General features: G+C 36.7%; 1 protein-coding gene across 7 annotated transcripts in view; it reads right to left on the reverse strand.

Moving 5' to 3' along the window:
- CCDC91 (coiled-coil domain containing 91) overlaps positions 1-26729 on the reverse strand; it is a 114447-nt gene that overhangs the window by 66585 nt on the left and 21133 nt on the right. For all 7 annotated transcript variants that reach the window (XM_053978664.1, XM_053978665.1, XM_053978658.1 and 4 more), the window contains exons 2-6: positions 24914-24956; positions 24730-24808; positions 19638-19795; positions 16584-16751; positions 13810-13914 (exon numbers count right to left, since the gene is read on the reverse strand). In XM_053978664.1, coding sequence (XP_053834639.1) covers positions 13810-13914; positions 16584-16751; positions 19638-19795; positions 24730-24808; positions 24914-24943 — 540 coding nt within the window. In that variant the 5' untranslated portion in view covers positions 24944-24956. The remainder of the gene's footprint in view (positions 1-13809; positions 13915-16583; positions 16752-19637; positions 19796-24729; positions 24809-24913; positions 24957-26729) is intronic.

The following is a 26729-nucleotide window of genomic DNA, read 5'->3' on the forward strand; positions in this document are numbered from 1 at the left end:
ATAGATTGAATTTTCATAGAGTTGTACTATTCATAACACATAATGATGTTCACAGCACATTCCTAGAGGATAACTTCAGCCTTTTCATGGATGTTTAAAAACCCAAGATGACTACAAAGAAACTTGACAGTCAAGTAGCTTCAAAAGCATGCAGAAATAAATTTCACTTCAGCATTAATAAAAGCTTTCCACAATTTACTTCTAGAAGATATAAAAAAAGAACTCATAGCATCATTATATGTAAATACATTAATAATTTTATGTCGAGCTCTAAGATTACCGTATCTTTGAAATTTTTCCAATGTGATAAAAAACCTAATTGTTTTCTTCCTTGTTTTTGAAGTATAGAAAATAAGTTTCATTATAACATAAACAATCATACTAAGCACAAAATCAACAGAAAGATAGATCTTTACATTTGAATCTCCTTTTCATTTTCAGTATGCGAACTATTTTATTTGCCTGCCTCTTTAATTAAAACTCTGGGAGCAAACAATGGTGATGTACTTATCTCTTCTTTCAATCTTAACTCCTTTTCTGATTAGTAAATATATTTTGGAACACTAAAAGCATTCCAAAGCAGACATACTATATGAAAACTAGCTGACCAATAGCTATTTTCCCATCAAAGTACAAGCAAAGCATCCTCAACACAAATGGTTGCCATGCTCATTCTGGGCTACAAACACATTTTTGTTTGTTGGTTTCCAGAAGATAAGTGATGATGTGCAAGTTGAACAAACTCAGAGAATTCACTGGACAACCAGAGGAGACACAAGTATCCATCTTTGCATCAACTCGTTGTATTTGTTTCATATGAGAACTGATGAGAATTTAGAACAAAAATTTAAATAACCATCAGCTTAGGAAATTGAGCATAAAATCAAAGAGTTTGGGATAAAGTAAATAGCAAGAAATACAGGCACTGAAGGTGACAATACAGCCTTTTGAATTCTTTCTTAGCTGAAGATCTGCATGAAAAGCTTCTCCTGACTGTGCTGCTTTAGAGAAAAGAGGGATATGAAATACAATCAGTTGCTCGTCAGTTAGACTATATTGCCCAAACCAGAATGCAAACATCACTGCAACTGAACTCCCAAAATTTTCCTCCATCAGAGAACTGTTATCAAGATGTAAACTTCAAGATTAACTTGTTGGTTATATGTTTTACTTTCTGAAAAAGTCATAAATAGTCTAAGCATGAAGGGAGAAAAAAGAAATCCAAAGAGACAGAAGTTGCACCTTTACCAGAGAAAACAAAGAAGTACATAAAGAAAAGAGGAAAACGAACTACTGCTCGCTTATTTTAAGATACTGCTATGAATTCTGCAAGAAAGGGATTTTTGCCTAAGCTCAGAAAAATTCCAGCTGGAAGGAAGCATCTCCCACAGTCTAGAAAAAGGTATCCAAATCACAGATACACAGATTTTATAAGGAGGCCATCACACTTCCAGTGTATCTTAGGGAACTTGTAATGCAGCTGAACAACTCTATTTTGCTTCCTGTAAAACCTCACACTGAACATGGATAGGTTTCATAGTACAAGCTCCTATTCTAACATGGCAGATATACTGAAAACCACCAAAATGTTGTATTCCATACAACAATTATTTAGGTTTACAGTAACTGATATTTTGACTAGTTTACCATTTCAAATACTGCATTAATCAGATTTTTGGTTCAGGCATTCCTGACCCTGCCCTTAATTGGCAATGAGGTAGGCCAAATTGGAGTAAAATATTCCAAATAATTCAGCCTGGGGAATATCCCCTGGACTGCACTTATAACTTTAGTGACTGGGAGTAGGCTATTTATTTTTCTCAGTTTGTAACCAAAGTATTAAATCACAAAATCACACAATCATTCAGGTTGGAAGGAACCTCTGGAGGTCATCTAGCTTAACCTCCTGCTGAAAACAAAATCAACACTGAATTCAAACCAGATTGTTCAGATCCTTGTCCAGTGAGATCTTGAAAAACTCTGAAGATGGGGATTTCACAACATCGCTGGCTAAGACACCCTAATGCTTATCTTCATCATAAAATACTTTTTTCCTCATAACAAGTTGCAACTTCCCATGTTTCAGTCTATCACCATTTCCTGCTACACACCTCTGCAGAACGTGCCTGGCTCCATTTTTCTGACAACTTTGTAGGTATTGACCATCTGCTACTAGGTTTCCTCTAAGCCTTCTCTTCTTCAGATTGAGTCAATGTACACCTCAATCCTCTCATCCCAAATCTGGGAGTTTCATCACAGAAGGCAATCACGTTGGTCAGGCATAATTTGTCTTTTGGTAAATCCATGTTGGCCATTTCCAATCACCTTGTTCTTGTGCCCAGAAATGGCTGCCAAGAGCACCTATGCCATGATATTCCCAAAGACCAAGAGGCTGGTGTGCCTGGATCCATCCATCCATCATCCTTCCCATCTCTTTCCAACAACCGGCAGCTTCCCCCAGTCTCTGAGTGGATGCAGAACTCTCTCACGGTGATAGTGAACTCTTCTCTCATCACTCCTGAGCTCTGTGGGCTGAAGCTGCTCGTTTTTACAAATGGCATCTCTTCTCTCCCATTCCTTTTTCCTGAGATGGTGAAGCTCAGGTTCTGCTTGCTTCCCAGACACCGTGCATTTGTATGTGTACATGTGGCATGGGTCCCCAGAATCCAGCCCATTGTTGAAGCATGAGAGCCTGTTTTGGGTTATTTCTTTCACCACCTCCCACCTCTGAGGTGACTAAACCCCCACTTACAAATTCACACATGGGAGGAGAAAGAAAGCCTTGCTTTGTGCTCTTACAAGCAACAGATAAGATGGACAAATCAAGATGAGAGTATTTAATTCTCAAGAATGTGTTAAAGAACTTGGGCTTGATTAGCAAATATCAATGGCAACATCCTGACATCATCAAACTGTCTGACACCAATGAAGTTCCAATTCTACAGTATTTGTAACAAACAAACAACACCCCCACCTCTCCCACAAAACCCCCTTATACTTTGGAGCCTAGATATAAACCTGAACATCTAAAGATTAACCCCAGGTGAAAACTGTAACATATATTTATTACTGTCTCTATTTTAATTACTGTGAAACACTGATGGTACTGAACTAACTGCAAACCTAGTTACTTCAAAGGAGAAAAGTTATGTTTGAGGATGCGGAGTAGATGGTAAATCTATTCAATCTCTTAAAAAAAATAAATTTAACCTAATCTCTTCCTCAAAGCAAAGCAGTCTCACTTAAATCACTAAACCGAAGCAAAATCTTTTTTTTTTCTAAGTTAAGCCAGAAAACATCAGATGGAACATTCAGAAAGAGTCAGCAACGATTGACACCACATTAAATTTCTTAGAGGTAACTAAAAGTTATGTTGGGTTTTAACTATTTTTTGGTGTGGTTTTTTTTTTTTTTTTTAAGTGAACTGTGATTTAAAAACACAGACCTATTAAATTTTAAAAATTACAGATCATTAAGCTATGTCAACTAATCTATTTTAATATGTATTACTATTGATTACAAAAAGTAAATGGATTCCTACAGATAAAGATTCAGAATTCTAAAGGTACAGTGACAATAACAAAAATAGATATATACCTGTGCTTTTCAAAATATAGTCTAAGAGTAATACAACTCAAGATTCTTGACATTTTATACACTCCATTTACTTCTTCATCTTGATGATATTAACACTTAAACAAAATTGAAAGAAATATTCTTTGATAAGTGCATAAATATGAGGCAGGGACTGACTTTCCCATAACTGTGTCTGACAGTCATTCACTCTCCAGATCTTTTCCTTGTTGCCTTTTCCTTGTTTCTAGAACACGCCTCACTTTCTTATACCCCTCACTCTGTCTTTCCCTCCAACGATGTTAAAACCACGATTCTCATATTTGAATTTTTTATTTTGAATTACAGTAATTCCACAGCTCCCTCTTTAATCTATTCAATATGCTGCAGTTAAGAACAAAAAGGCAATCTCCCCCTTTCCCCCCTAAAAAAAAACCCAAAACCAAAAAACCCCACCAAATATCCCACAGCAGCCAAAACTTTCCCTCCCCAGTAAGAACCCTGTTGTTGCTGAAAGAATGAGAGGGAGAAGCAGAGGAATTCTAATTTGGACACAAATATTGTCTCCTCTAACTCTACAAACCCAGACCATAAAAATGCCGCCCCTTTCGAAGTCCCTCAGTTCCTTTCTCCAAGCCAATTGGCAAGGAGGCAAAAAACAAGCTCACTCTTCCTTTGTTGTATGCGAGAAATTAAAATATAAATACATTTTTAAAAGGCTGCAGCATTAGGACTGAGTTTGATAGAAATCTTGAGCTGTGTTTTAGCTTGGTTTGAAACTTCTTGGTATTTTACACTACGTCAGACCTCCCACAAATTGGCTTACCCAGATGAGAAAAATCATGATTAAGACACGTTCTCGTTCTGAGCAGCTCCCCTCTTCAGAGGGACACAAACATTGCTTACAGTAAGGCTCTTGGCTATAAGTGTTTGCAAAAAGGGAAAGCAAACTCTGCTGTAATATAGCCTTCTCAACTGGATGTATGCAGATTTACTAAGCACATGTAAAGGTATTTAAAGGACTGGAGGCCACATTTAAAAATGTAAAGTAGTGCAGCACCAGTTAAAAATACAAAATACCATAAAAATGAATAAAAATTTTATTCCTCCTTAAAAAATACTACTGTGTTTCTTGTGTAATGGAAGATTCATCAGTTATGTCAGTCGCTGGTACAGGATAAGGTAATTTAATTGGTGGTGACAGAATGGGATTGTGCTGAAAGTTGATAAAATAAGAGTTGCAACACGCCTCAAAGAGCTGCTATTTTTATTTAACAAATAATCATTTCTCAAAAAAATGTGAAAGTAAAGACAGACAAATTTGATGTAAACAGGATGACAAGTGCCACTAGACCCCCATTCATGAGAGAACTCACTAACAAAAATATTATGCAAAATATGATATATTTTTAAATTATTCCTGCAGTCTTTGTTAGCTACAATATCCCCTTTCTTCTGGCATAGAAGATGTCCACTGCATTTCTGGCTGAATTCCATAAAGCCCTGAATAATTTTCCTCAGTTGACAACTGTCACCACATTTATAGAAAATAACAGCATAGGATATCGAAGACTAATCTATCTTAAAACACCACTGAACATGTTAGAGTGACACAGAGTTGAAATGTGTCTTAATAAGCAGTGAGTCCAAGTCCCAGGGACTCAGGGAACTCCCCACCAGCCCAGCTGAACACAGCTGTTTTCCCACTGGGGATTCTGTGCAGGTAATGGAACTCCCAAGGGAGTTGTAATCACACTCCATATGAAACCCCAGAATTGTTCCCTCTACTGACCCTTCTCAGTTTTTTTCCCCCCTTTGTTTTATTTACTCTTTTAAACAAAGTATTTCACAAAGAATTTTCACAAAAGCAGGCATTACACACTGTTTGCAATTAGGTTTTAACTCAAAAAGATGGAAATGGATCTCCTCTTCTACTTATCACTAACAAGAAGGCTCTTCAAGACTAAAAAGCACCTTTCCAGTTATAAAGTTAGAATATAAGGGAGCTTCAGAACATTTTACATTCTTCGTTGCTTATGAGCTCAAATGGTGTTTTCCTTCTGAGCTTCCCTGAAGTTATCAAGACTTACTGCAAATTCTCTGCCTAGCAAGTAATGGAAATTTGCTTTTCAATGACACACTCACTTCTTACTGATCTCAAAAGTCAGATAAACTCAGCCCTTTGAAAACTTAGGACAGAAACTTTACGTTCTCCCTGCATAAACAGGAAACACATTAAGTACAGACTTACCGGCTGAAATTATTCTTAAAATACTTCAAGAATATTTGAATTTATATTTATATTTTATATATAAAATATATTTTAAAAATTATAATAACTGAAGCAATTGAGAATTTCTCTCAGTCTTTTATCACAATGCCTAAGATTATTTTTAAGCATTATTCAGACCTTCATTTTCATAATTTCATTTTGTCATCATGGTACTCACTTCTGGAAATTAATGTTGATCATCCTAACCGATTATTTCCCTGAGAATGGTTTAACTTGTAATGCATATCCAAAACCAAAACACTGCATTGTTTATTAATACCTTCAAGTAAGGTAGGTTTATTTTTAAGGAATTGGATAGAACTGGGAAAATCTGTTTTATCTCAATATCCTCCAGGTTTAAGAACAGATGTTCTGGTTTTCATTAATATCAGTTTTCTTTCAGTGACAAAACTTTTGCCAAGAATAGTGAAAAAAGTTCTCAGTAGTTTAAGTACATTATTATTTTAAATATCACATGCTCTTCTGGACCTTTTAAGTCTTTAGTGAGGAAAAAACCTTATACAAGTCTGAGCAGCAAAATGTTGTTTATTTATTTAGGAGCAGCAACAATAAAGTGACCAATACTTTATCTCTGGAACAGCTTTCTCAATATCAGGAGTTATATAGAAGTGACCTGTTACACGCCTCTAGTAGTAGTTTAAAATATTTGTTATTTGTTGACACTTTGCCTACGTATTAACATTCTGGCAGTTCACTCAAATAAAAAAATGTATAGTCATAATTAATAAGGAGGTTTCCAAGGGAAATTAGAAGGGATGAATAAATTCAACTTTTATATGCAAATCACAAGAGTTTCTTGGCTGTAACTTCCAGTGTGTGAATAAGTTAGATTACAACACATTTATACAAATAAATTTCCTTAATACTTGGCAAATTATACATTTCAGCTGGGTTTAGAAACACAAGTAAACTGTGTTTCAATATCAAGTGTATACTATATATGAATAAAATTTAATACAGATTGAAAAAGTAAATTTAAAGGTGTAGCAGGTTAATTTAGCAATAAAAGTTTCCGTAATGTATTAAGCTGCATTCTGCAGTCATTCATAGTTTATTAATGAATTATAAACCAAGTAAGACAGTTCAACAGGTAAAGGACAATGAAGGGACAATCCTTCATATTTCTCCCCAAAACATCATCCTGATATTTGCTGTGCATCTTATGCCTCCATGTGTATAAACAGGAAGTACAAATTATTTTAAAAGTATTGACTAATTTTGGCTAATATTGGCTAGGATTTACTATTTTGGTGGTGAATAATGCTCAGGTACTCACAATAATTACCCTGCCTCAGATGCCTCACACTGAACACAAACAGGACTGGAGTGGACCCAGAGACATGGAGATGCTTTGGCACCATTCCCCACATTTTTTATGGAGGTGCACGCCAAGTAACAGGCAACTGTCCTGCAAGCATTGCAACATTTCCCTTTAACTGCTAAATCAGCTTGCTGGTTCACAGTTCATTAATAAACTATGAATAGCTGCAGATTGCTGAAAATTTTACAGCTCATTAACCTGCTACACCTTTAAACTTTTTCCATCTCTATTAAATTTTATTCACATAACAAATAACCGGCCTTAAGTATTGTCTTAGCAATACAGGTACCCAAGTTCCTTTCTACATAGGTTTCTTTTTCAATAAATTTTGCACATTTTCATTATTCCCTCAAAAACCCAACAAGATACTACTCCTACCTACAAAAGCTAGAAAAATCTTGATGTGAAAATCTTGATGCGACAAGACTGGTGGTAAAGAACTCCAACCAAGCAGTGCTAAAAATATCTGAGCAGTTCACAACCTTCTTAAGTAGAATTTCCATATCAAGTAGGAGAAAAAGTAAAAAATTAATTAATCCCTCTGAATGCCCTCGCTGTGAATGTGCAAATGAACATGTGCAGTAGCTGTCACAGACATTAACACACTGAACATAAATCAGTAAATGCACTTAAGGCCAGGATGCATTGGCAAAAGACAGATCAGGACACATACAAAGCAGCCAGGACACAAAACTTGGTTTAAAAAAAACTTTTGCTAGTACCTACTTGCACACTAAGACAATGAACATTATTTAAGCATGATTTTTTGAATACTTTTAAAATCAGGGAGGTGAAGGAGGCACATAAGTATAAAAAAAATGCTTGTCATGCCCTATGACTGTAACTGAATATCAGATTATAAGGCAAGTTGGGCATCTCAAAGCTGTTAAATAACAGCACAACAACATAAGAAAGGTATATTTTTAAAACAAAATTAGAATGCTTAGTCTTACATCCACTCTTCTAATTAATAATCCTGAAACAAGACAACAAAACAATTAATAAAAGAATTGAAGTTTAAAAGGAAAACATAATCTTTCTGTACAGAAATACAGAAATCCTTCTGTAATACAAATATTCATACAGAATTTTTCTGTAATACAAATAAAAAGTTATTTTTCCTCATGAATGGAAAAATAATTTAGAGGAAATAAGACATCAAAACTGAGGGAGGGAGAGGGGGGCAGTTAGGGCAGGGGGGAAACAGGCCAAAATGTAAACAGCTCTGAAATTATTAATAAATAAAGACTTTGAATAAAAATGAGTGTCTGAAAGAAGAGTACAGAGAGTAACATTAAAAAAAATAAAGGTGAATAAATAAACGTGAGGTATCTGGCACTCACTTGAAAAAGAGGTGGGCAAGGGATTGTTGCCATATCCATAAATACCTTTAGCAGTTCAGCAAAAAGATGCACTGCTATCTGTTAAAGTGTCTTTTCTGAAATTCCCCCTTTTTCCATATTCCATAATTTTAAACCCTGCTGTGACCCATGAAATTTCCTGGAATCTCATTTATAAATTTGTTTGCAGGTACAGTACATAAACTTTTTTTTCACACCTATGTTTTTTTTGTTATTAACATTCTGTCTCCTCTATGTCTGCACCTAAAACCAACCTAAATATTTTCTTAGAAGATAGTGTTTAACAGGATGTAAGTCATATATTAGTTTTGTAAGAAAACATACATTTTCTAGTACTCCAGCCATAAAAACCACCTACCTCCAAGACCTGTTTCCAACCTCCTGCAGAACACCTTTTCCAGGATCATAAATGCACTGTCCTGGAAGGAAAGGCCAGGAAGGCGATGACAGGGCGTCACCTCGTGTGTGAGGGAGGAGTTGGAATGTGTGCAGCTCTGTTTTGGGGTAGGGAATCAGTGAAGGATTTGGGGGTCAGGATTAGCAGGTGGGCCAACAGAGGGGGAATTGCTGTGCCAGACAGTCTCCAGAAGGATGAGGGCAGGTGGGACCTTCTCCAGAGAACAGGAGGGAGCCTTATGTGATTCCTCACAAGGAATGTGTCCAACCCCAGAATCTGCCAGTGGGACAATGCAGAGATCCGGGAGACTCCAGGGGCACACGGATAACAAGCCCTGGAACACAGGCAGCTGAGGAACAACCCACGAGGCACTCTGCTGGACCTGAGCCTTAAAAACATGGGAGGACTCTGAGGATGTGAAGATCTGCCCTGACTGCAGTGACCATGAGATGGTGAGTTCAGGAGAAGGACAAAAACAAGGATCACAACACTGGACTTGAGGGAAGAAGGCTTCAGCCTCTTTGGGATCTGCCTGGGACATGGGACACCACCCTAAAGAGAAAGCTCCAAAGGAGCTGGTTCCTGCTCAGGGATTATCTCCTCCAAACCCAAGAATGGTCCAAAGGGACAAGTGGGAAGTCAAGCACAGGCAGCAGGAGGCCTGCATGGATGAACATCACTAAACTCTGGCATAAAAGGGAAGCAGAAGCACTAACTTCAAAAACAAGGAGACAGACACCACCAAATATGCATCCTGGTTCATAAGAATTTGTATGATATATGGGTCTAATATATAAAAACTTTCAAAACAACAAGAGATATTAATTAAAATAAAAATAAAGTTATCCTTCAGAGTTAAGAGAGAACAAACTGGCTCAAAATATCAGGTTTACCATTTTCTATCTTTATATAACTGCATTTAAAGACTTTTCCTCATAATGTCAAGCTGTATAATTTAAATGTGACATTTGTAGAGGTACTCAAATGAAAAATCTCCCAAAACATCAACAGCCATGGAAATACATAAATGAAACAACACCTAACACCTGCAATGACTGAACATAGGTTATTGCTACCTTTACTCCCAGATAGGTGTTACTGCATGACCTAGTGAACTTCCTTTGGATCATTCTGTACTGTTCTATCAATGTTTTCCTTAGCATAATCTTCCTCTCCTGCCCTTCTGAAAAACCACTCAAACAAGGAGCCTATCTGACCTGCTTTCTTACACACAAAAATGTTACGTAAAGTCACACTAACAACCAATTCATTTCCAATCATGATTCTTTGCAATAACAGCAATACTGCTACATAAAATAAGCATATTAAAGTCTCCTTTAAAATAAAATTTTCTAAGATGTTTGGTAAAGAAAGATGGAACAGAAACAATGGTTTCCAAAAGAAAAGAAACTGTTGGTGTTTTAACTGTTGGTTAACAACTACAGGTTTGTTAAGTTAGAAAAATGGAAGTCCATTGTCAAAAGATAAAAAAGAAGTTTATTTCAAAAAGAAAGGTCACACCACAGCAACTAGACTGTTCTTTAGAAAAACAACCTGCATAACTTCCAGAAAGGGATGATGATGGGAAAAAATGTGTTTAACTGCAACTAGAATTTTTCCAGTGGCAATGCAGCACTTCTTCAAATGTGAGTGTGCGGTAAATCAAATAAATAGCAGTGAAAAGTATGATCCAGTTCTCAGTGAATCATCAAAACCAGTTGTCTGTAGACAGACCAAACATCAAGGGCCTTATCAGCTAAACAATCTGTCCGAAGAATTAAGTTCCTCTTCAGAGCAGTGGAAACCAGGCGCTACTTTCCCTTCTTCAATTAAGTGTTCCCTCAGTGATTTGTGAACAAGAGAACATCACCTACTGAACATGTTTTGCTATTGATGGTTTTCACTGTATTAGAAATTGGAATGTGGTAGTTTTAAAATGCAGCTTTTGCTTATTCCTACAATATATTGTAATGTGGCTACAACAAAATTTTAGATTTCTAGGATTAAGTGACCACTAAATCTCCATTATCTTCAAAACCTTGTATGACTTACTATCCTCAAATGACTTAAAAATATGTAGCAACTCACACCTAAGGAAGAGCTGAAGTGTTAAACGTTGAGATGAATATATATAGTCTGATCAAAAAAGGGAAAAATATAAAACTGACATACTAATCAAGGAAATATAAAAATCAGACATACATTTGCACCTGTTTCTCTGCTGTCTAAAATAAGCAAGGAATTATAAGGCTAAGATTGCAACTTTAAGGTTACAACACTGCACACAAGTCAAAACCCCTAGAATTACACTTCCCGCAGCAATTTTAACTCAGTTCCAATTTGCAAGTAAAGAAGTTAGAAATATACTATGTTATTCTGCCTCTTAAATAGTACAAACACTGAAGTAGGAATGTGGGAATCATAACTAATTTTATTAGCTTATACAAATTCAAGATCTCAAAGAGACCATTGCATTAAATATCCAAACAACTCTGTAATAGCAGTTAATAGCAATTTGTTTATTCTGTTTATGAACCCACTGCTGCCCCTTTACTGTCTCTGGTTGTTGCAGTCACATATGGAAATAATGTTAAGAATGTGAAAATACTACATGGTCTGTTCAATCTTGAATTTTTTTAAAAGCTAATTTTATTTTGGTGAAATACAGAACTTTTTACTTTTTTGTTTTACACAATGATAAATATGTGGTATGATAACTCTATTGTCATCCATTTGTTAAATGTTAACACTATACCAAAGATTTGGAATTCTGCCTCCCATGCTTAGGAATAGTGATTATCACTAGCCTTCAATTCTTCAATTTTCAGAACTACTTAATTCAGTTTAGGGCTTTTTTTGCACACCTATGATGAAGAAAGTTTGTGACTAGTCCAGAACAAAACTTGCTTCATTAAAATGGTAACCCAGCTTAGAGAAAATATTTTTATGTTCCTGCCTTGCTTTTCAAAGTTATTTTTTTTTATATCAAAAAACCTAAAACATAATTAATTGATGCAATTTTGTGAGAACAAAACTGTGGTAACATAACTGGCACCCTTGACTGAGGCAGAAACCAATAGGAAAAGATGTAAAAAGATTAGATTAGTGACTTAGTTGACAAAGATCACTGAAATCTTCTCTCAGAACTAAGCACTTCACTAAGTAACTTCTTAAAAAAAAAAAAAGGGTGTTATCTAAATACCGCCTTGTTAAAAATCAGATTAACTGACTGACTTTGTTATATCTAGAGCAACTTTTGAGAATTCCCTGCCACAAGTGCCAGAAGCCAGTTAATTAGTAAAAATAAAGGTGCATGAAATAGTGCATGTTCACGTAAAAGGCAGTTAGGAAAGTCTCCTGAGGCATTGGTTTTTATACACAGCAATTTCATTTAAAAGGAATTAAGTCAATGCACACCTACAGCTTTGGATGCTGGCATCGGTTCCATTGGAAATCTCATCCTGAGAGTTCCCAAAGCTGTGCCAGAGGATCCACTGCAGTCTACTTTAAAGCTTTTCAAGTCAACAGCACGAATAACCAGCACTAATAACCAGTGGAAAAGGCAAAGCCAGTGGCACAGACATCTGTCCTCAGGAGCTGCCAGCTCCATGTGTGGCCACAAGTGGTGACCTTCGTGTTGCAGGAGGCAGAGGAGAAAGACAAAAAGAAACTAAAAGCTGTAGTAACAGAAGGCATCCACAATTCAAGTCTCATGGAAGTAACTTTAACAGTCAGCTCTTAGAAGCATGACTCACTTTTCTCCTCTGGTTTGATTCTGGCTGTACCCACAAGACATCAAGAGGAACATGAGCATTTCTACAAAGTTAAAGGTTATGACCCTTTTATTGTCATTTTTGAAAACTGCAGTACCTGACTCAAAGAGTTATGATACAACTGATAGCTGCAAACCTCAGTAGCATTTCCGCTGTTCAAATCCACAGTGATCTTCAAGCAGAAGTTAAGTATTAACAACATGAAATCCATCCATTCTATTGTTTAGGATAACCAATAACTTTAACCACTGTGGTACTCCATAAATCATGAGGGTTTTAAGTTAAACTTCCTTTTATATCATGGTTAAGCAAACATTTCTTTCATTGAGTAAAGTGTTACACACAAAAAAGGAAAAAGACCAGTATTAGATAATTGTATTACTGTAAATTCCAGAATGTACTGCTGTCAGGAATTCAAAACAAATTACAACAGCAACCCTTTAAATAAAAATGGGAAACAATGCAATAGCTATTACAGGCCATCCACAGCAGCAAAAAAAATTAAGTGAAGCTGAGTTACAGACACAAGCTTCTGAAATGCTGAAACATAGTTTGCTTTGCTCTAACACTGGAAGTTGACTGAAAACTTCAATGAAAATTTTGTCTGGGATGTGAAACTTTACACGTGTATTTAATGGAAGATGTTAACTTTTACAGTGGAAACAATTCTAATTTCACTGTCTATCATCTAATTACACTTAACAGATTTGTATTATGCAGCATGAATTATTCCATATTGAAGTTAGGTAAAACAGCAGAAACAGTTGGCCATAGCACTCTAGAACATGCTAAGTCATGCTGTTAAACACAACTACTGAGCAAAGTGGTTTTCTTTACATCTGTTTTATGAAATAGGTCCTAACAAGGAAGAGTGTTCTGAGTTACAAAAATGTAGTTAGGCAAGTGGGATATTAAACTTACATTCCTGCTAATGTAAAAAATCAAGCTCTGATCTAAAAACCTTAGAAATTCTTTAAATTCAAAAGGCTTTGGAACAGGCCCACTGACGCCGAAAAGAACATTTGTTGGACATAAATATACTATATAAAAAACCCTCCAGAAAAACAAAGATACTACAAGAAAGAAATTACCTGGAGCGTCTTGTAATGATCTTGATGTAAAAGCACTTTTTCTTTTTTTTCTTTCAATAAATCCATTTCTAGCACACCATGTTTTTCCAGCAAATATTCCAATTCCTATAAAGTTTGTAAAATAAAACACATGAAATTACAAACATTTTTGAATTATGAAAATACAGATTCATTAAACCATTCAAACTAATTTAATTTCTGATAACTGTGATTTTGCTCTATTAATTATGACAGAGATAAAGGGTTGTGCAAGAAAAATCTGACTGCAGTCTTTAAATTGGCACAGTATTTTCAAGTGTGAGGTATTTAAAACCCAAGGCATGTCCCATGTATAAGGAATCACCCATGTGAAGTGGCCAAGGTGCCCTTAATAACATCCTCTAACTTCTTCTGAACTCTGAAGGGTTCAGGCAGCTGGACCTGTTGTTACGGGTCCCTGCCAGCTGGAGCTATTCTATTCTGTTCCAATTATTTTCATATTTTTAGTATCTTGCTCTGCCTTTTTGCACTTGAAATGTAGCATATTAAATTTACTGTCAGCTAATGTTTTCACTGAAAAGGTGTGGTAGTCTGTTATTTTACAGTTGGTTCTTCTGTAGTATGTTTTGATATTCCTTGTTATAAGTTATAATCATTCGTTCTATGTACCCTATTTGGCTTCCCTAATGGTTCAGCCCCGAGTTGTTCACTACAGTTTTCCCTGCCAAAAAGGATGTCAATTCACTTGTCAGTCTCCCTGTACATCTCCCTTGTTCCCTTGTCTTACCCCTGTCAAAGATAGCACACTCCTTTGGTTCTGGAGTGTTCCCTGCCTTTCACCCCTTCCTTGGAGCAGAATTGGGTTGTAGGGTTTGCTCCCTCCCCGTGTTGGCTTCTTTTGGGGAGCCTTACCCTGCACCCCTCCCCTGAGGCCCTCCTGCTGGTCAAAGGTTGTGTCCTCCCCGTGTTCCCCCCACCCTTTAAAAGTAGCCCCTTCAGGCTCAGATTTGTCACTTGCTCTGCCCCACTTGGAGATTAAATCCTTGGAGACTCAGACAAGTGTCCTTCCCTTATTCCCGTGCCTCGGTTTCCCCGTGCCCTGTGCCTCTGCTGCGCTGGCCACGCCGCAGCGATCACGGCCACCCGCGACAGTCCCGCAGAGACTCGGGGCGGCCGCTCCGTGTCTGTCCTGCGGCCACCAGCGGGACAGCGAGCGGCCAACCTCCGTCCCGCGGCCGCCGAGAGCCAGGCACAGAAAGGCAGGAATCCTATGACATATATGGATGCATACAATAATCTCTATCTACATCTCCAAAAATCTTAAAATATTATGGGATATTGCAGAGAGCCACTCTGGAAGCCTGCCCAACATGAACCTATAGAGAGGAAGGAGAATAACATCACCGACAATAAACTTCAAAATTATTTGCTGTACAAAGAGCTAAATATTTTTATTTTTCCTTAACGCAGCCATTGCTATTGTACATAAGCTGCTGGCACCCTTGCAGCTGCTCGAGAGCAACTATTTCTCCAAGCCATTCAGGAAGCCAGTATAGAAACAAATAACCTGCCAGGTCACTGCACAGCTATTCAAATAAAGGCACGACTGAGAGGGTCATGAGGAGGACAGAAAGAGCAGGTCTTCTTAGTTCAACCCTGCTTTTGGACAAAATAGTCAAACAGACTGTGCAACACCAATCTAAAGCCTCTCTCTCAAGCTGTCCTCTTCCAGCCTGTATTCCTGCTTCGCTTCAACCTTCCCTTCACACACTCAGCAAAACCAGCCCATTGCAGACCTCCTCATCCTTGGCTCCAGTTATTCACCCTCATTTTCATTTCTAAAAAGCTGTTTTCTCTTTCCCCAGCATAACTTGAGGCCTCCCAAGAAACAGTATTAAGAATAACAGAAGTTGAACTCACTCTGCCATGCCTCAGTGGCCTTTTCCTAACTTAGATATGTAACTGCAGGCACAGCTCTGCTTGGTGCTCATATTGCATTCAGGGCAGAAGGAATATGAAGAATTTAGCTACTAGAGCTCCCACCCCCCCAAAAAAATCAAAACAAAGCTCATGCTGAGAAAGCTTGTATCTTTTTTTTTATCCTTTTTTTTAATCAATTAGGCTAAAAAAGGTTTTTTTTTTTTTCCTGACAGTTTTGAAAAATTCAACCTAAAATAGACATCAGACCTAAAAAAAAGTATTTCAGCTAAATTGAGTGGTGTGCCCATTTCTTGCCAGTCTCTAGAGAGCATCCAGAAAAGGACAATAGAGATGGGGAAGGGTCTGGAGCACAAATCTGATGAGAAGAGGCTAAGGGAGCAGTGGGGGCTCAGCCTGGAAAAAACAAAGACTCAAGGGGAACTTATCTCTTGTAGCCAGGTGGGGGTCAGGCTCTGCTCCCAGGACAAAGGGACAGGACAAGAGGAAATGGCCTCAAGCTGTGCCAGGGGAAGTTCAGGTTGGACATCAGGAGGAATTTCTCCATGGAAAAGGGAGTCAGGCACTGGCAGGAGGTGCCCAGGGAGGTGGTGGAGTCCCCATCCTTGGAACTCTCCAGGGAATGCCTGGATGTGGCACTCAGTGCTCTGTGTTGGTGAGAAGGTGGGGATCTAGCACAGGTTGAAATTTATAGTCTTGGAAGTCTATGATTCTAAATTTGGCCAGGTTCTCTGGAATTTGGCTAATTTCTATGAAAAAAAAATTATTTCAAATTAATTTTAAATCTCTGCCAGCTCCACCTATATTTAATTCCTATATAAATGCCAAATGCTTTCCTTCAAAATGACTATTCATACCTTTTTGATTTTTAGTTTTTCCTCTTCAGCACTGCAAAGCTTGATTTCGAGGTTTGCAACAGCTTGTTGAAGGCAACTCTTGGGTTCATTTGCTCTCTTTGTCTCAGCATCAGCTAAAGTCTTGTCTTCAATTACATTTGAAGAGGCAACTGGAGTATCTTCTTGAGCCTGGTTCATAGGAGAAAAGGGGAACTGAATCACCTCTCTCAATGCCTCAGGGAAACAAACTCTCCTTAGATTAGTCATTCCATGTTTTCACCCAGTGCACACTGCAATCAGTGGTCACAGAGAGGGAATACAAAGGGTTTGTGCTAAAATAAATATCTCATCCTTAGGCTAGACTAAGAGACTAAAAGTAATCCAGACATCTCTAAACATTTAGTGACTGCTGTTTCAGTAAACTGTGGAAGTACAGAAAACAGGTGAAACACTGATGGTAAGCCCACAGTTTCAGAAAAGAACACAAATAAATTTGTTTAAGATGTTTAAAACATTTTGTGGTACACATAACAAAATTCAAAGCTTTATTTCTCCCCTTTAAAATAAATAAAGGAAGGGACAAAAACTTTTTCTTTCCACCACAAAAGAACTCCAAGGAAAAAAACTGGTACATTAATTCAGCTGCCACTTTTTTCAACAATCTGAAAGCCAAGCATGCTTGAGATATGGGTGGTGAAAGGAACATCTCAGTGTCTTTATTAAAGAGAGGTTTGACTGATCTGACCTAATTCACCCCCTAGCATCTTTTATTCCAAACATACATTCAGATAATGCATTGACTTTCCCATAAATATCTCTCAAATTATTCAAATAAAGTAACAAACAAAACCAGCTGAGATCTTGACTGTACATGAATATATAAGATACAGCAGACAAAACAGAGAGAAAACTGCAGTTTCTGCCCTGAATTCTCCCCTAAGAAGCAAAGAGAAGCCATAGGTGCCAATTCCATTTCTGAGTACTACTCAAGAGTCTGGCACCACCAAAAACTGTGAGCATGGAACCTGTAACAGGGAAGGACTTTTTTACCTGAAACCTCAAGAGGCTCTGGAGATAGAATTATAAAAGAATACAGTTCTACTAACACCACCCTCTAATAGGTATATTTTATTTTAGTTTTCTGCCCACCATTTTCCTTTTGTTTACTCCTTAGTGCAAAGTCATCTCCATTTCAAAATAATGTTAAAGGACCTGCTCTCAACTCCCTTCAGCAGGACTTGCTAATAAAGTTTTTAATTTGTACAATTTCCTGCATTACAGAGAATTTATAGAATGATGGGTCTCAGTAGCTGAACAGAACAAGATGAGAAAAACTGAAACATGGACTACAGCTAGAATTTGCACACACACTTAGTCTGAAGTAACAAAGTGTATTTTTTATTTTTCTGTAAGATTACCTAAATAAATGACTTTATAGTTTAAAAAAAAAAAAACCTAAGCCTTCTAGATTCTAGAATTCTAGAATCACCCAAGTGCTCTTTCCAGAGAACACAAAAGCTAAAATTGCTGGCCTAGCTCAAACAAGAAAGGTTGACAGTTATTCACTGTTAGCCAAAATTTAAAAAGGGGGGATCTGTGGTGGCTGAAGAAAATCACTTTTTGATCATGCTTCCAGTAAAAGAAATTTACTTATCAAAACGTTGTCAAAGAGCCAGATGAAGAGCCTTCAATACAGAAAATTACCCTGGCTGGCATCAGTTAAAAAAGAAAACAAACACTCCTCCTTCTCAAGGAAAAAAAACCCATAACTTTTGGATTTATAAATTTCTTTGATATCATTTGCATTTGGGCACATCTCTTCTTCACTTTTTATAGGCTTTCCCCAGAACATCAGCCTGGGAACAAACACAAAATGGTAACTTATTAATTAATTAATTCACAATTTGTGCCACAGTCTTTCTGGAAGTGTGAATGTACAGATGCCCCTCAAAGAAAAAAGGAAAAGGCTCAGTTAAACCAAAAACTGTATTCTGTGGATTCTGCTTAAATAGCTCTAAAGAAATGCATTTAAATGGTCAGAAAATGAAAATCTGACTTAGTCATTTCACCATGAGCAGCCTTAAGACTTGATGAGTCAACCTGAAATAGAAAAAACCAAGGAAGTGCTGAAAACAGGAGGGTTGACAAATAGCCCAAAACACTGATTGCTTCACAGTGAGGCAAGAGCCTTTTCTAATTGATGTACTACCCCACATCCTGAAACAAGGAAGTTTACAGTGAATTAACATGTTCAAATGGGGGTCACTGCAATTAATGGTAGTAAAAAAATCAGAAGGGTAAATTGTCTCATCTGCAGCAGCTCTTGTGCTCTTGTGATTCTGATAGAATTCTTATGATAATCTCCAGGCAGAAAGGCTTTTTCCTTCCTTGCTCACCTAGTTTTTTAGTTAAAAACAAAACATTCTCACACCCCAGAAAGAAACAAAGCTCAGTTCTCAGCAGCACTGCAGCCAACTGAGATATTCAGAACCCACAACTAGACCACCAAAAAAAAAAAGGCAAAAGTAAAATTTAACCCTGCCCTAAAATTAGGTAAAGATTAAACATTAATTCTTCAATCATAGAATGGTTTGGATTGGAAGGGACCTTGAAGATGAAGATCATCTTGTTCCAATGCCCTGGCATGGGCAGGGATGGGATGCCTTTCATTAGACCAGGTTGCTCAGAGCCCCATCCTTGAAAATCCTAAAAACCTAGTCCTCAAACACTTGAGAAAACATACAAGCATGACAAGCTTTAGCAGTAGCCAGTTTTTTTGAGAGAATCTTCCTGCTGATATTTCCTTCATGTATGCCCAGCACCATCAACATGCCCTTAACTTTTAACAACTCCAATACAGTTCTCTCTCTTGCAGTTCAGATCAAAGTAGTAGTATGGTTTCTATCAGTTACAGGTTTCATAAACAATCTAAAAATCATTTTACTTCAAAGTCTGCATCACAGAAATCCAAGGACCTTTTGCCCTTAAAAAACATTTCAACCTAAATGTGTACAGAAAAGATGCAACACTGATATTTAAAATATTGAGTTCTTTCACTGAAGATCAAAAATTTACCTGTTCTTCAGGAACAGCTGGATTTATCACACTTTTGCCTGTTTGAGTAACTGTTGCCACATTCTTACTTGATAAAATGAAAGAGTCAGAAGGAAGCAGGCAGGAAGAAGGCACAGAGTGCTCCAGGAGAACGTCAGGAGATCTATGGACTTCAGGTACTAGAAACAGAAAACACACACAATATGAAGAAACACCTAAAAATTAGTTCTGTTTCTGGAGTCCATGCCTAGTAAAACCCATCACAAGTCTAGTCATACTAATGTAAGCTTATGTACCTCTTATAATTCAATTGCACTGAAAAGTAATTCCACTCAAAGTGCCTCTGTTTTTCACTAGTATCAACTTAAGGACAGTCAAAATCATAGTCACAATAAATTGAGACTTTTAATTTACACTGAGGTTTTATAAGACAACAAGTCTCAACAGGATGAGTTTAACTCTGTCTCATTTGATTCACACAGCCTTAGAGCCTCAACATGGTCTTTAATCAGTTTCAGTCAATGGGAAAACTATACTTATAATTTCCCAAGTTTTATACATTTTTAAGTTAAAAAAAATCCACAACTGTCTTAGAAGCCACATACAAACAGCTTGCCAAAACACACAATAAAAAAACTTTATATTTTTTAAGAGATAAAAAGACAACAAAGTAGATAACTCTATAGCTAATAAAATTGAAGTGGAATCAACTCTGGACTGAGAGCTCTTCTATACCAAATTACAGTTATGCCATAAAAACCTTCAACAGTGGATCAGCATTACCAACCCATCACAACAGAAAATCTTGGTTTTAAAAAAGACATTAACTAAACAAACTAAACAAAAAAAAAGAAAAAGAGAAAGTTTTGCACACATTTTTAATTTAACAGCAAAGTCCTGCAAACTTCGACCCGGTCAGCTCCAGGTGTGTCTTTACCATAGGCAAAAAGAGCACATCCAATTGTTTCAGAAAAAGCAGCTCCCATTATTGTTACAACTCTGGCAACATGTAAAAGATGCCAATAGCCTGGAGCACGGCTCAGCCTCTGGATATCCCTGTTTAATACTGCACAAGTACTCAGCACAAACCAGAGTGCATAACTGGCCTCAAGGCATTCAAAAGGACACAGTAATCCTTGAGCCCAGCACTCTCTGTCCCATCTTCTTCAGCTGCCAGTTCTAGGATTCAGGTATAACACGGAGGAACATGCAAACTGCATCGAATGAAAAGAAGAAATAGACCATGAGAAAAGTATCAGTAGGGTAACTGTAATGATAGTAGATCTGGATGTGGCCAAAAAAATAGGAAAAAAAAAACCAACAAAAACCCACAGCTCAGCAGAAGATGGAAACTTGGCTAAAAAGCCTAGAGGAGAGTATTTCAGCAACCAGGAACCAGTCTAGGTAACTGCATTTTAATAGTTAACTCTTCTGCAGAACTGGAAACGGGACTTTTTGGCTTTCTTTTAAGTACCTTAAGATGAAACCCCATCCCATTCCAAATGTCTCCTTTCAAAGGCAGCTTCCTATAACAATTACCTACTCTGTTAGTTCAAGTGGCAGTGAAGTGTCATAGAAAATGATCTTTTTGTATCTAAACAAACCTTAAAGTCTCAGTTATGCTATCACTTTAATGGCCTGAGTCTCAGTTTTAAATCAATTTCCATCTGATGAAAAAACAGCTAAAATGTACCAGGCAATTTCTGACCAAGCAGGCAAGTGGTTCTCTTACTAAAACTGTCAACTCACATGGAAAAAATGACCATGATCCTTGTGATGAGAGTGTTCAACCTTTGGTGAGGATTACCATAGCACAGGCATAGTTCACATTTAAATAATTTATCACAAAAGTAAAAGCAGCCATGGAGACTGGGCACATAGGAGGAATGTAGACTTGCTGAGATGAGAGCTTTAGATATTCACATATTTTGGGGTGTCCAATCCTAGAGATAAAACTCCATCTTTCAGGTAGTAGAGTTTTATGTGAAATCTGCTACAATCAAGTGGAGCTTTCAGTAGTTCTAATTATAGTAATGAATGCCTTGTATCTTGAAGGGAAGAAAAAAACAAACCAGAAACAAAATCCCCACTCCTTAAGCTGTCAAAATGAAACCTAGGAAATGAGGAGCAACCACTGGTGAGCACTTCTGAACATTTTGGTTTAAAATTTTCAACTAAACACATGACCTTGCAGAAAACAAGAAAAGATGGCAACTTTCCAAAGTATCATTCAAACATCTTTTTTTACAAAACCTTCTTTTCACTTTTCAGCAATGCTAAAAGCTTCGTAAATTAGACATTCCTAGAACTACATGTGGTATGTCTGTCATTCAAGCTCTCTTAATTCATTCCTCTTGTGTACATACTGGTGAAATTGCATTTAATTCAGCTCAAAATTTGCTTATAAGGAGAACTCCTGAATCATTCCTGCTTACCATGCCTTATTTACCATAATGGAACAGTTTCACATCCTCTGAAACAAAGACTTGCCTCTGTTGGAACTACCTGACCTGACTCCAACAGGCTAAGTCTGATGAATTTTCAAATAAATTTATTTTTCAATGATCAGAGCTGCAGCACTGTAAAGAAAAGAAGCATTCACTCAATTACAGGTATATCAAAAGTCATACACCTGAAAAGGCTGAAATAAGATGCAGAAATAAGTTATTGCCAGAATTGTACTTAAAAAGTATCTAATAATTTCTGAAGACCAGGCTTCCCAATATTAAGAATATTCTGTCATAAGTTTGTATGTAAGAACTGCCAGAACCATGCAGTTTGTTAATAGCAACAGAGATCAGGGACAGCCTGCAATCTGCAAGGAAAATTCCATGTCTTTATGCTGGTAATGAAGCTTAAACAATTATTAAAATTCCCTGGGGGATCAGAAATTCTGAAAACAAAACCAAGTGGATGAACATGAACTGTTAAATCAACATTCCATGGAGTCTTATCCTTCATACTGAGTTTCAGAATGAAGACATCAAATATCAAATGTACCATATGGGTAATATTTACTAATTGGATGTTACTTATATCTAGCAATTAAGAAGTCATATGACAGCAGGGATCTGAGCAAAAGATCATATAATAATTATTTGACATATTTTTGTAGAATGTTGCAAACTACTTATAGCACAGTTCCCCTACATGTAGGTTTCAGCTGTTAAAAATTAAAAAAAAACCCAGAAACAAAATTAAATTTCCTTCCTCAACTCCCCTTTCTTGATATTACACTTCAAGGAAACTCAGTTATACACTGAAAACTTTATTCCTGAACATTTTCACTAAAAGTAACATTCAGGTAGAAAGTTTGAGTTTAAAACTGGTTTTGTGACCACAGTGGGAAAAACCACTCTGATGCACTCTCAAGATGATTTCTGGTAACTTACAGCACAAAGCTCTTCCCCACATTTTATTCCTTTAAAGCCAAACTATTCTAGAAGAGAAGTAATTTCATCTACTATCCTAACATTTTAAATCTACAGCCACGTGGTCCATACCACCAAAAGAACGGTAAGAAGCCCAAGACCAATTTCAAGGGCAAAACTGCAATGAAGTCACCACTGAGGCCTTAGAAATAATTTCTGAATTCTGCCTGCACACTGAAAAATACAGCCACAGGCTTCAGTGTTTTATTTCATAACTTCCAAACAGCAGATATGTAGGAAATTCATAAGATGAGTAACTCCTCCTCTGGAAAGTTTATCAAATCTTGGATATATCACTACCCAAATTTATCAAAATCCCCTCAATAGCACCATAATACATCTGAAATTTTCAACAAGCCTTACTAAGAAATTAAGATAGGAACATCTTCATATATAGATACCATTGGGCAGACAATTCAGTTATTTCTGTTACTAAAAACAACCATCTACAAGGCAAAGCCCAAGAAGCACTTGGCCAATACTATTAAAACCTTGCCTATGGTAATAAACTAATTTATTCACAGCAATATTTGCATCAAAAAGTCACATAAAGATTTTACATCAACAAAATACAGGAGTTTTCTTTTAATTTTGAAATGCTTAATATATCTGGGTATAACTTATCCTATTCTGTATCACTTAAAATCATACAAAAAACTTCTGTTTTATGTACAAATAATTTCAATTCTACACACCTTACAGGATTTTAATTGGACTTCACTGACACACTGCACAGCTATACTGGATTTCATTTATTAAACACATTAAAACATGCTACTGAATTTAAGCAGTAATTTTAAATATCAGTCAAAATGACAAGACGAATAATAAAGTTATTTGGAAAAATACTGTTTCTGTAGTATTTGTTTTCCTCTGTTTCAATTACAAACAAAACTAATTATTCTGTTATAGATGAAAGCCAGAAATAAATTGATAAAAAACATTTTAAGAACATGATTTATAGAGAGCTCGTGTTAAGAAAAATCCCTGCCTTATTCTTCATAAGTTATTTTGCATAACAATACAATGTGGGTTGTTGGTCATTTTTTCCTGATGCTGCAAAAGTGCTGTTTTGTTTCATGAAAAGAGTGAAATATAGACCATAACAAAATCAGTAACACCTCCATAATATTTTAGTTCTACTGATAATACACATTTATCAATAAACTTTCATCAATCCAGACAGGCGCCATGCACTTGTATAAATTAATAAAACAGTTCCCTAATGTTTCTGCTTCTGCTTGAGATAAAGAATATGTAATATATTTTTCAACTATATAAATGGCTTAAGTAAAAATTATCATTCTCATCCCTTCCCTCTTCCCCAAAGCAAGTAAAAGACTTCATCACAATCCTATTTTTAACTTTTTCTGTTTTCCCACAATTTGCAACAGATCTTCCACACTCAATAGAAAAGAATATCCTTTGAATGAAGAAGTTCCATTCCTTTTCTACTGTATAAACTGAATTTCTCTTCCATTCCTCATTAAGTTTACCTTCGAGGAGTGCAGCTTCCCAAAATAATTGCTCAGGAACGTTCTTATGCTCAAGTTTTGACTGGTGGCTATTTTTTTATTGTGCATTCTTTTATTGTATACACCCTTTTAAGCCCTGATTTTTACAGTGAATACATAAGGACAGGAATAGAATATTAAAAATTTTTACAGTGATTCTGTTAATACCTGTAGGAAATGTTGCCCAAGCAATAGCAGGAGATGTGGTCTGCTTTTCACCATTTCCAAACTCATAACTCTCTGCTGCCTGGAAACAAGAAGAAACCGTTACATATTTTATAAAATGCTATAAATGTCCATAAAATAGTTGAAAATTGTTAAATTTCAAAGCAAAGTTATCCAAACAGCATACCTCAAATCCTCCAAAGTCATCATCATCCATCTTTCAGCAGGCACTAGAACACAAAAGAAATCTTAATTTTACAACATTTTCATAACCTCATCCCCTGCTTGCTCAGAAATAAGCATTCAGTCCTTCCCTCCAGTCTCATCTCCACAGTCTACCTGAAGTCTCCATCATTTGTATGTCCTAAAACAGATCAAGGGGCCTAAATAAGAACTTTTTCACACAGAGGATGCAAGGCCAAGAACTGCAAGATCTCACTTAAGTGCTTTTTATAGATTGAGTTAAATGCAAAATATTGGGTGTTTTACAACAGAATTTGAATAACTTCAGGGGAAAAAATAAGTGCTGCCCATGAACATAGTCCAACATCTTTTGAAAGTAAAAATGTAGGAAAATCTTCCTCATAGAGGAAAGTAGGAAGATGTTACCCAAAAGTTATATTGAAAGATTTCAGGTATAGCAAACAGGTCCCCAGTATCTCAACAAATCAACAACCATCAAATAATCTAGTCTGGATATCTATATATACAATAAACAAATAAATACATAAATATGTCTAGGAAATAGTATTTCTGACTACCAGATTCCAAAATGAAGGGTTATCTTAACTCATAATGAAAACAATCTATCTTAAAGCAGTTGTGAACTACCATGGACCTTGTGTAGTTTTGTGTTTATGATTTAAAGCATAAAAAATATTTTCCATTGTTAAGTTGCTTTTCCAAATCAGCACTGTGATTAAATCCAAAAAGATTTCCTGCTTTTCCCATATCTTCTTAGCTGTCTGGCAACATCAGAACAAACTGCAGCTTGGTAAAAGACTGTGGTGAATTTCTGGAAATTTTTCTACTACCACAGAGGTCCGTCTCTAGGTTTCATGGAGGGACTGATTAAGATTTTACAAACTGATCAGCATTTTTGACTTGTAGCCCTGAATTCTGTGGCATTTGGATGTATTTATAGTTAAACTGCAGTTCCTTTTTTAAAAAAAGCAGGCTAAGTTACTCAGCTAATGAAACTAACTCAAGATATACAAAGCTGTTGAAAGAAAGATATTATGTATTAACAAAATATATATTGTAATTCTGTATTGTATACTGTAATTCTGATAGGTAAATGAAGGATGATCCAAAAAACCTTTATGGTCATTATAAGATGTTAGAATGTTTATAAAGCTAATTGACTTTGGTTAAAACAGTCTATAGGCTGGATAAATTTCCTTTACTGCAGAAAAGATGGAAAGGGACTGTTTATAAGAGAGTAGGTTCAGATTGGATGTCAGGAAGAAATTCTTCCCTGTGAGGGTGGGGAGGTCCTGGCACAGAGAAGCTGTGGCTGCCTCATCTCTGGAAGTGTCCAAGGACAGGTTGGATGGGGCTTGAAGCAACCTGTTCTGGTGGAAGGTGCCCCTGCCATGGACTGGGTGATATTTAAGGTCCCTTCCAACCCAAACCACTCTGTGATTCAATGATAAATCATTGCTATCACAGTGTAAGTAAAATATTTGTCTAAATTGAAGTGTTGCTCAATAGCCTCATGTGGAATACGAACTAAGTATCTTTTTAGGGAGTACGAGGGGTTTTGTTGGCTTTGCTTCTGTTGGGTTTTGTGCTGGTTCATTTTCCAAGAGAGAAAGAAGGTAGTTGGGTATTTTTCCAATCTGTGTTAAGGTTAATTGGTCAAACATTCATGCAGTCTATCAACATTGAGAGCTTTAATATACAGCTCAAGAATGCAGCATGTGTGTTCACAAATGATGGATGGAGATTGTGTGGACAGCACAGGACTGCAGATGGAGACAGCACAAACTGAGAAGGTTGCT

The sequence above is a fragment of the Vidua macroura genome, chromosome 5 (assembly GCF_024509145.1).
Source record: "Vidua macroura isolate BioBank_ID:100142 chromosome 5, ASM2450914v1, whole genome shotgun sequence".
Taxonomy (NCBI): domain Eukaryota; kingdom Metazoa; phylum Chordata; class Aves; order Passeriformes; family Viduidae; genus Vidua; species Vidua macroura.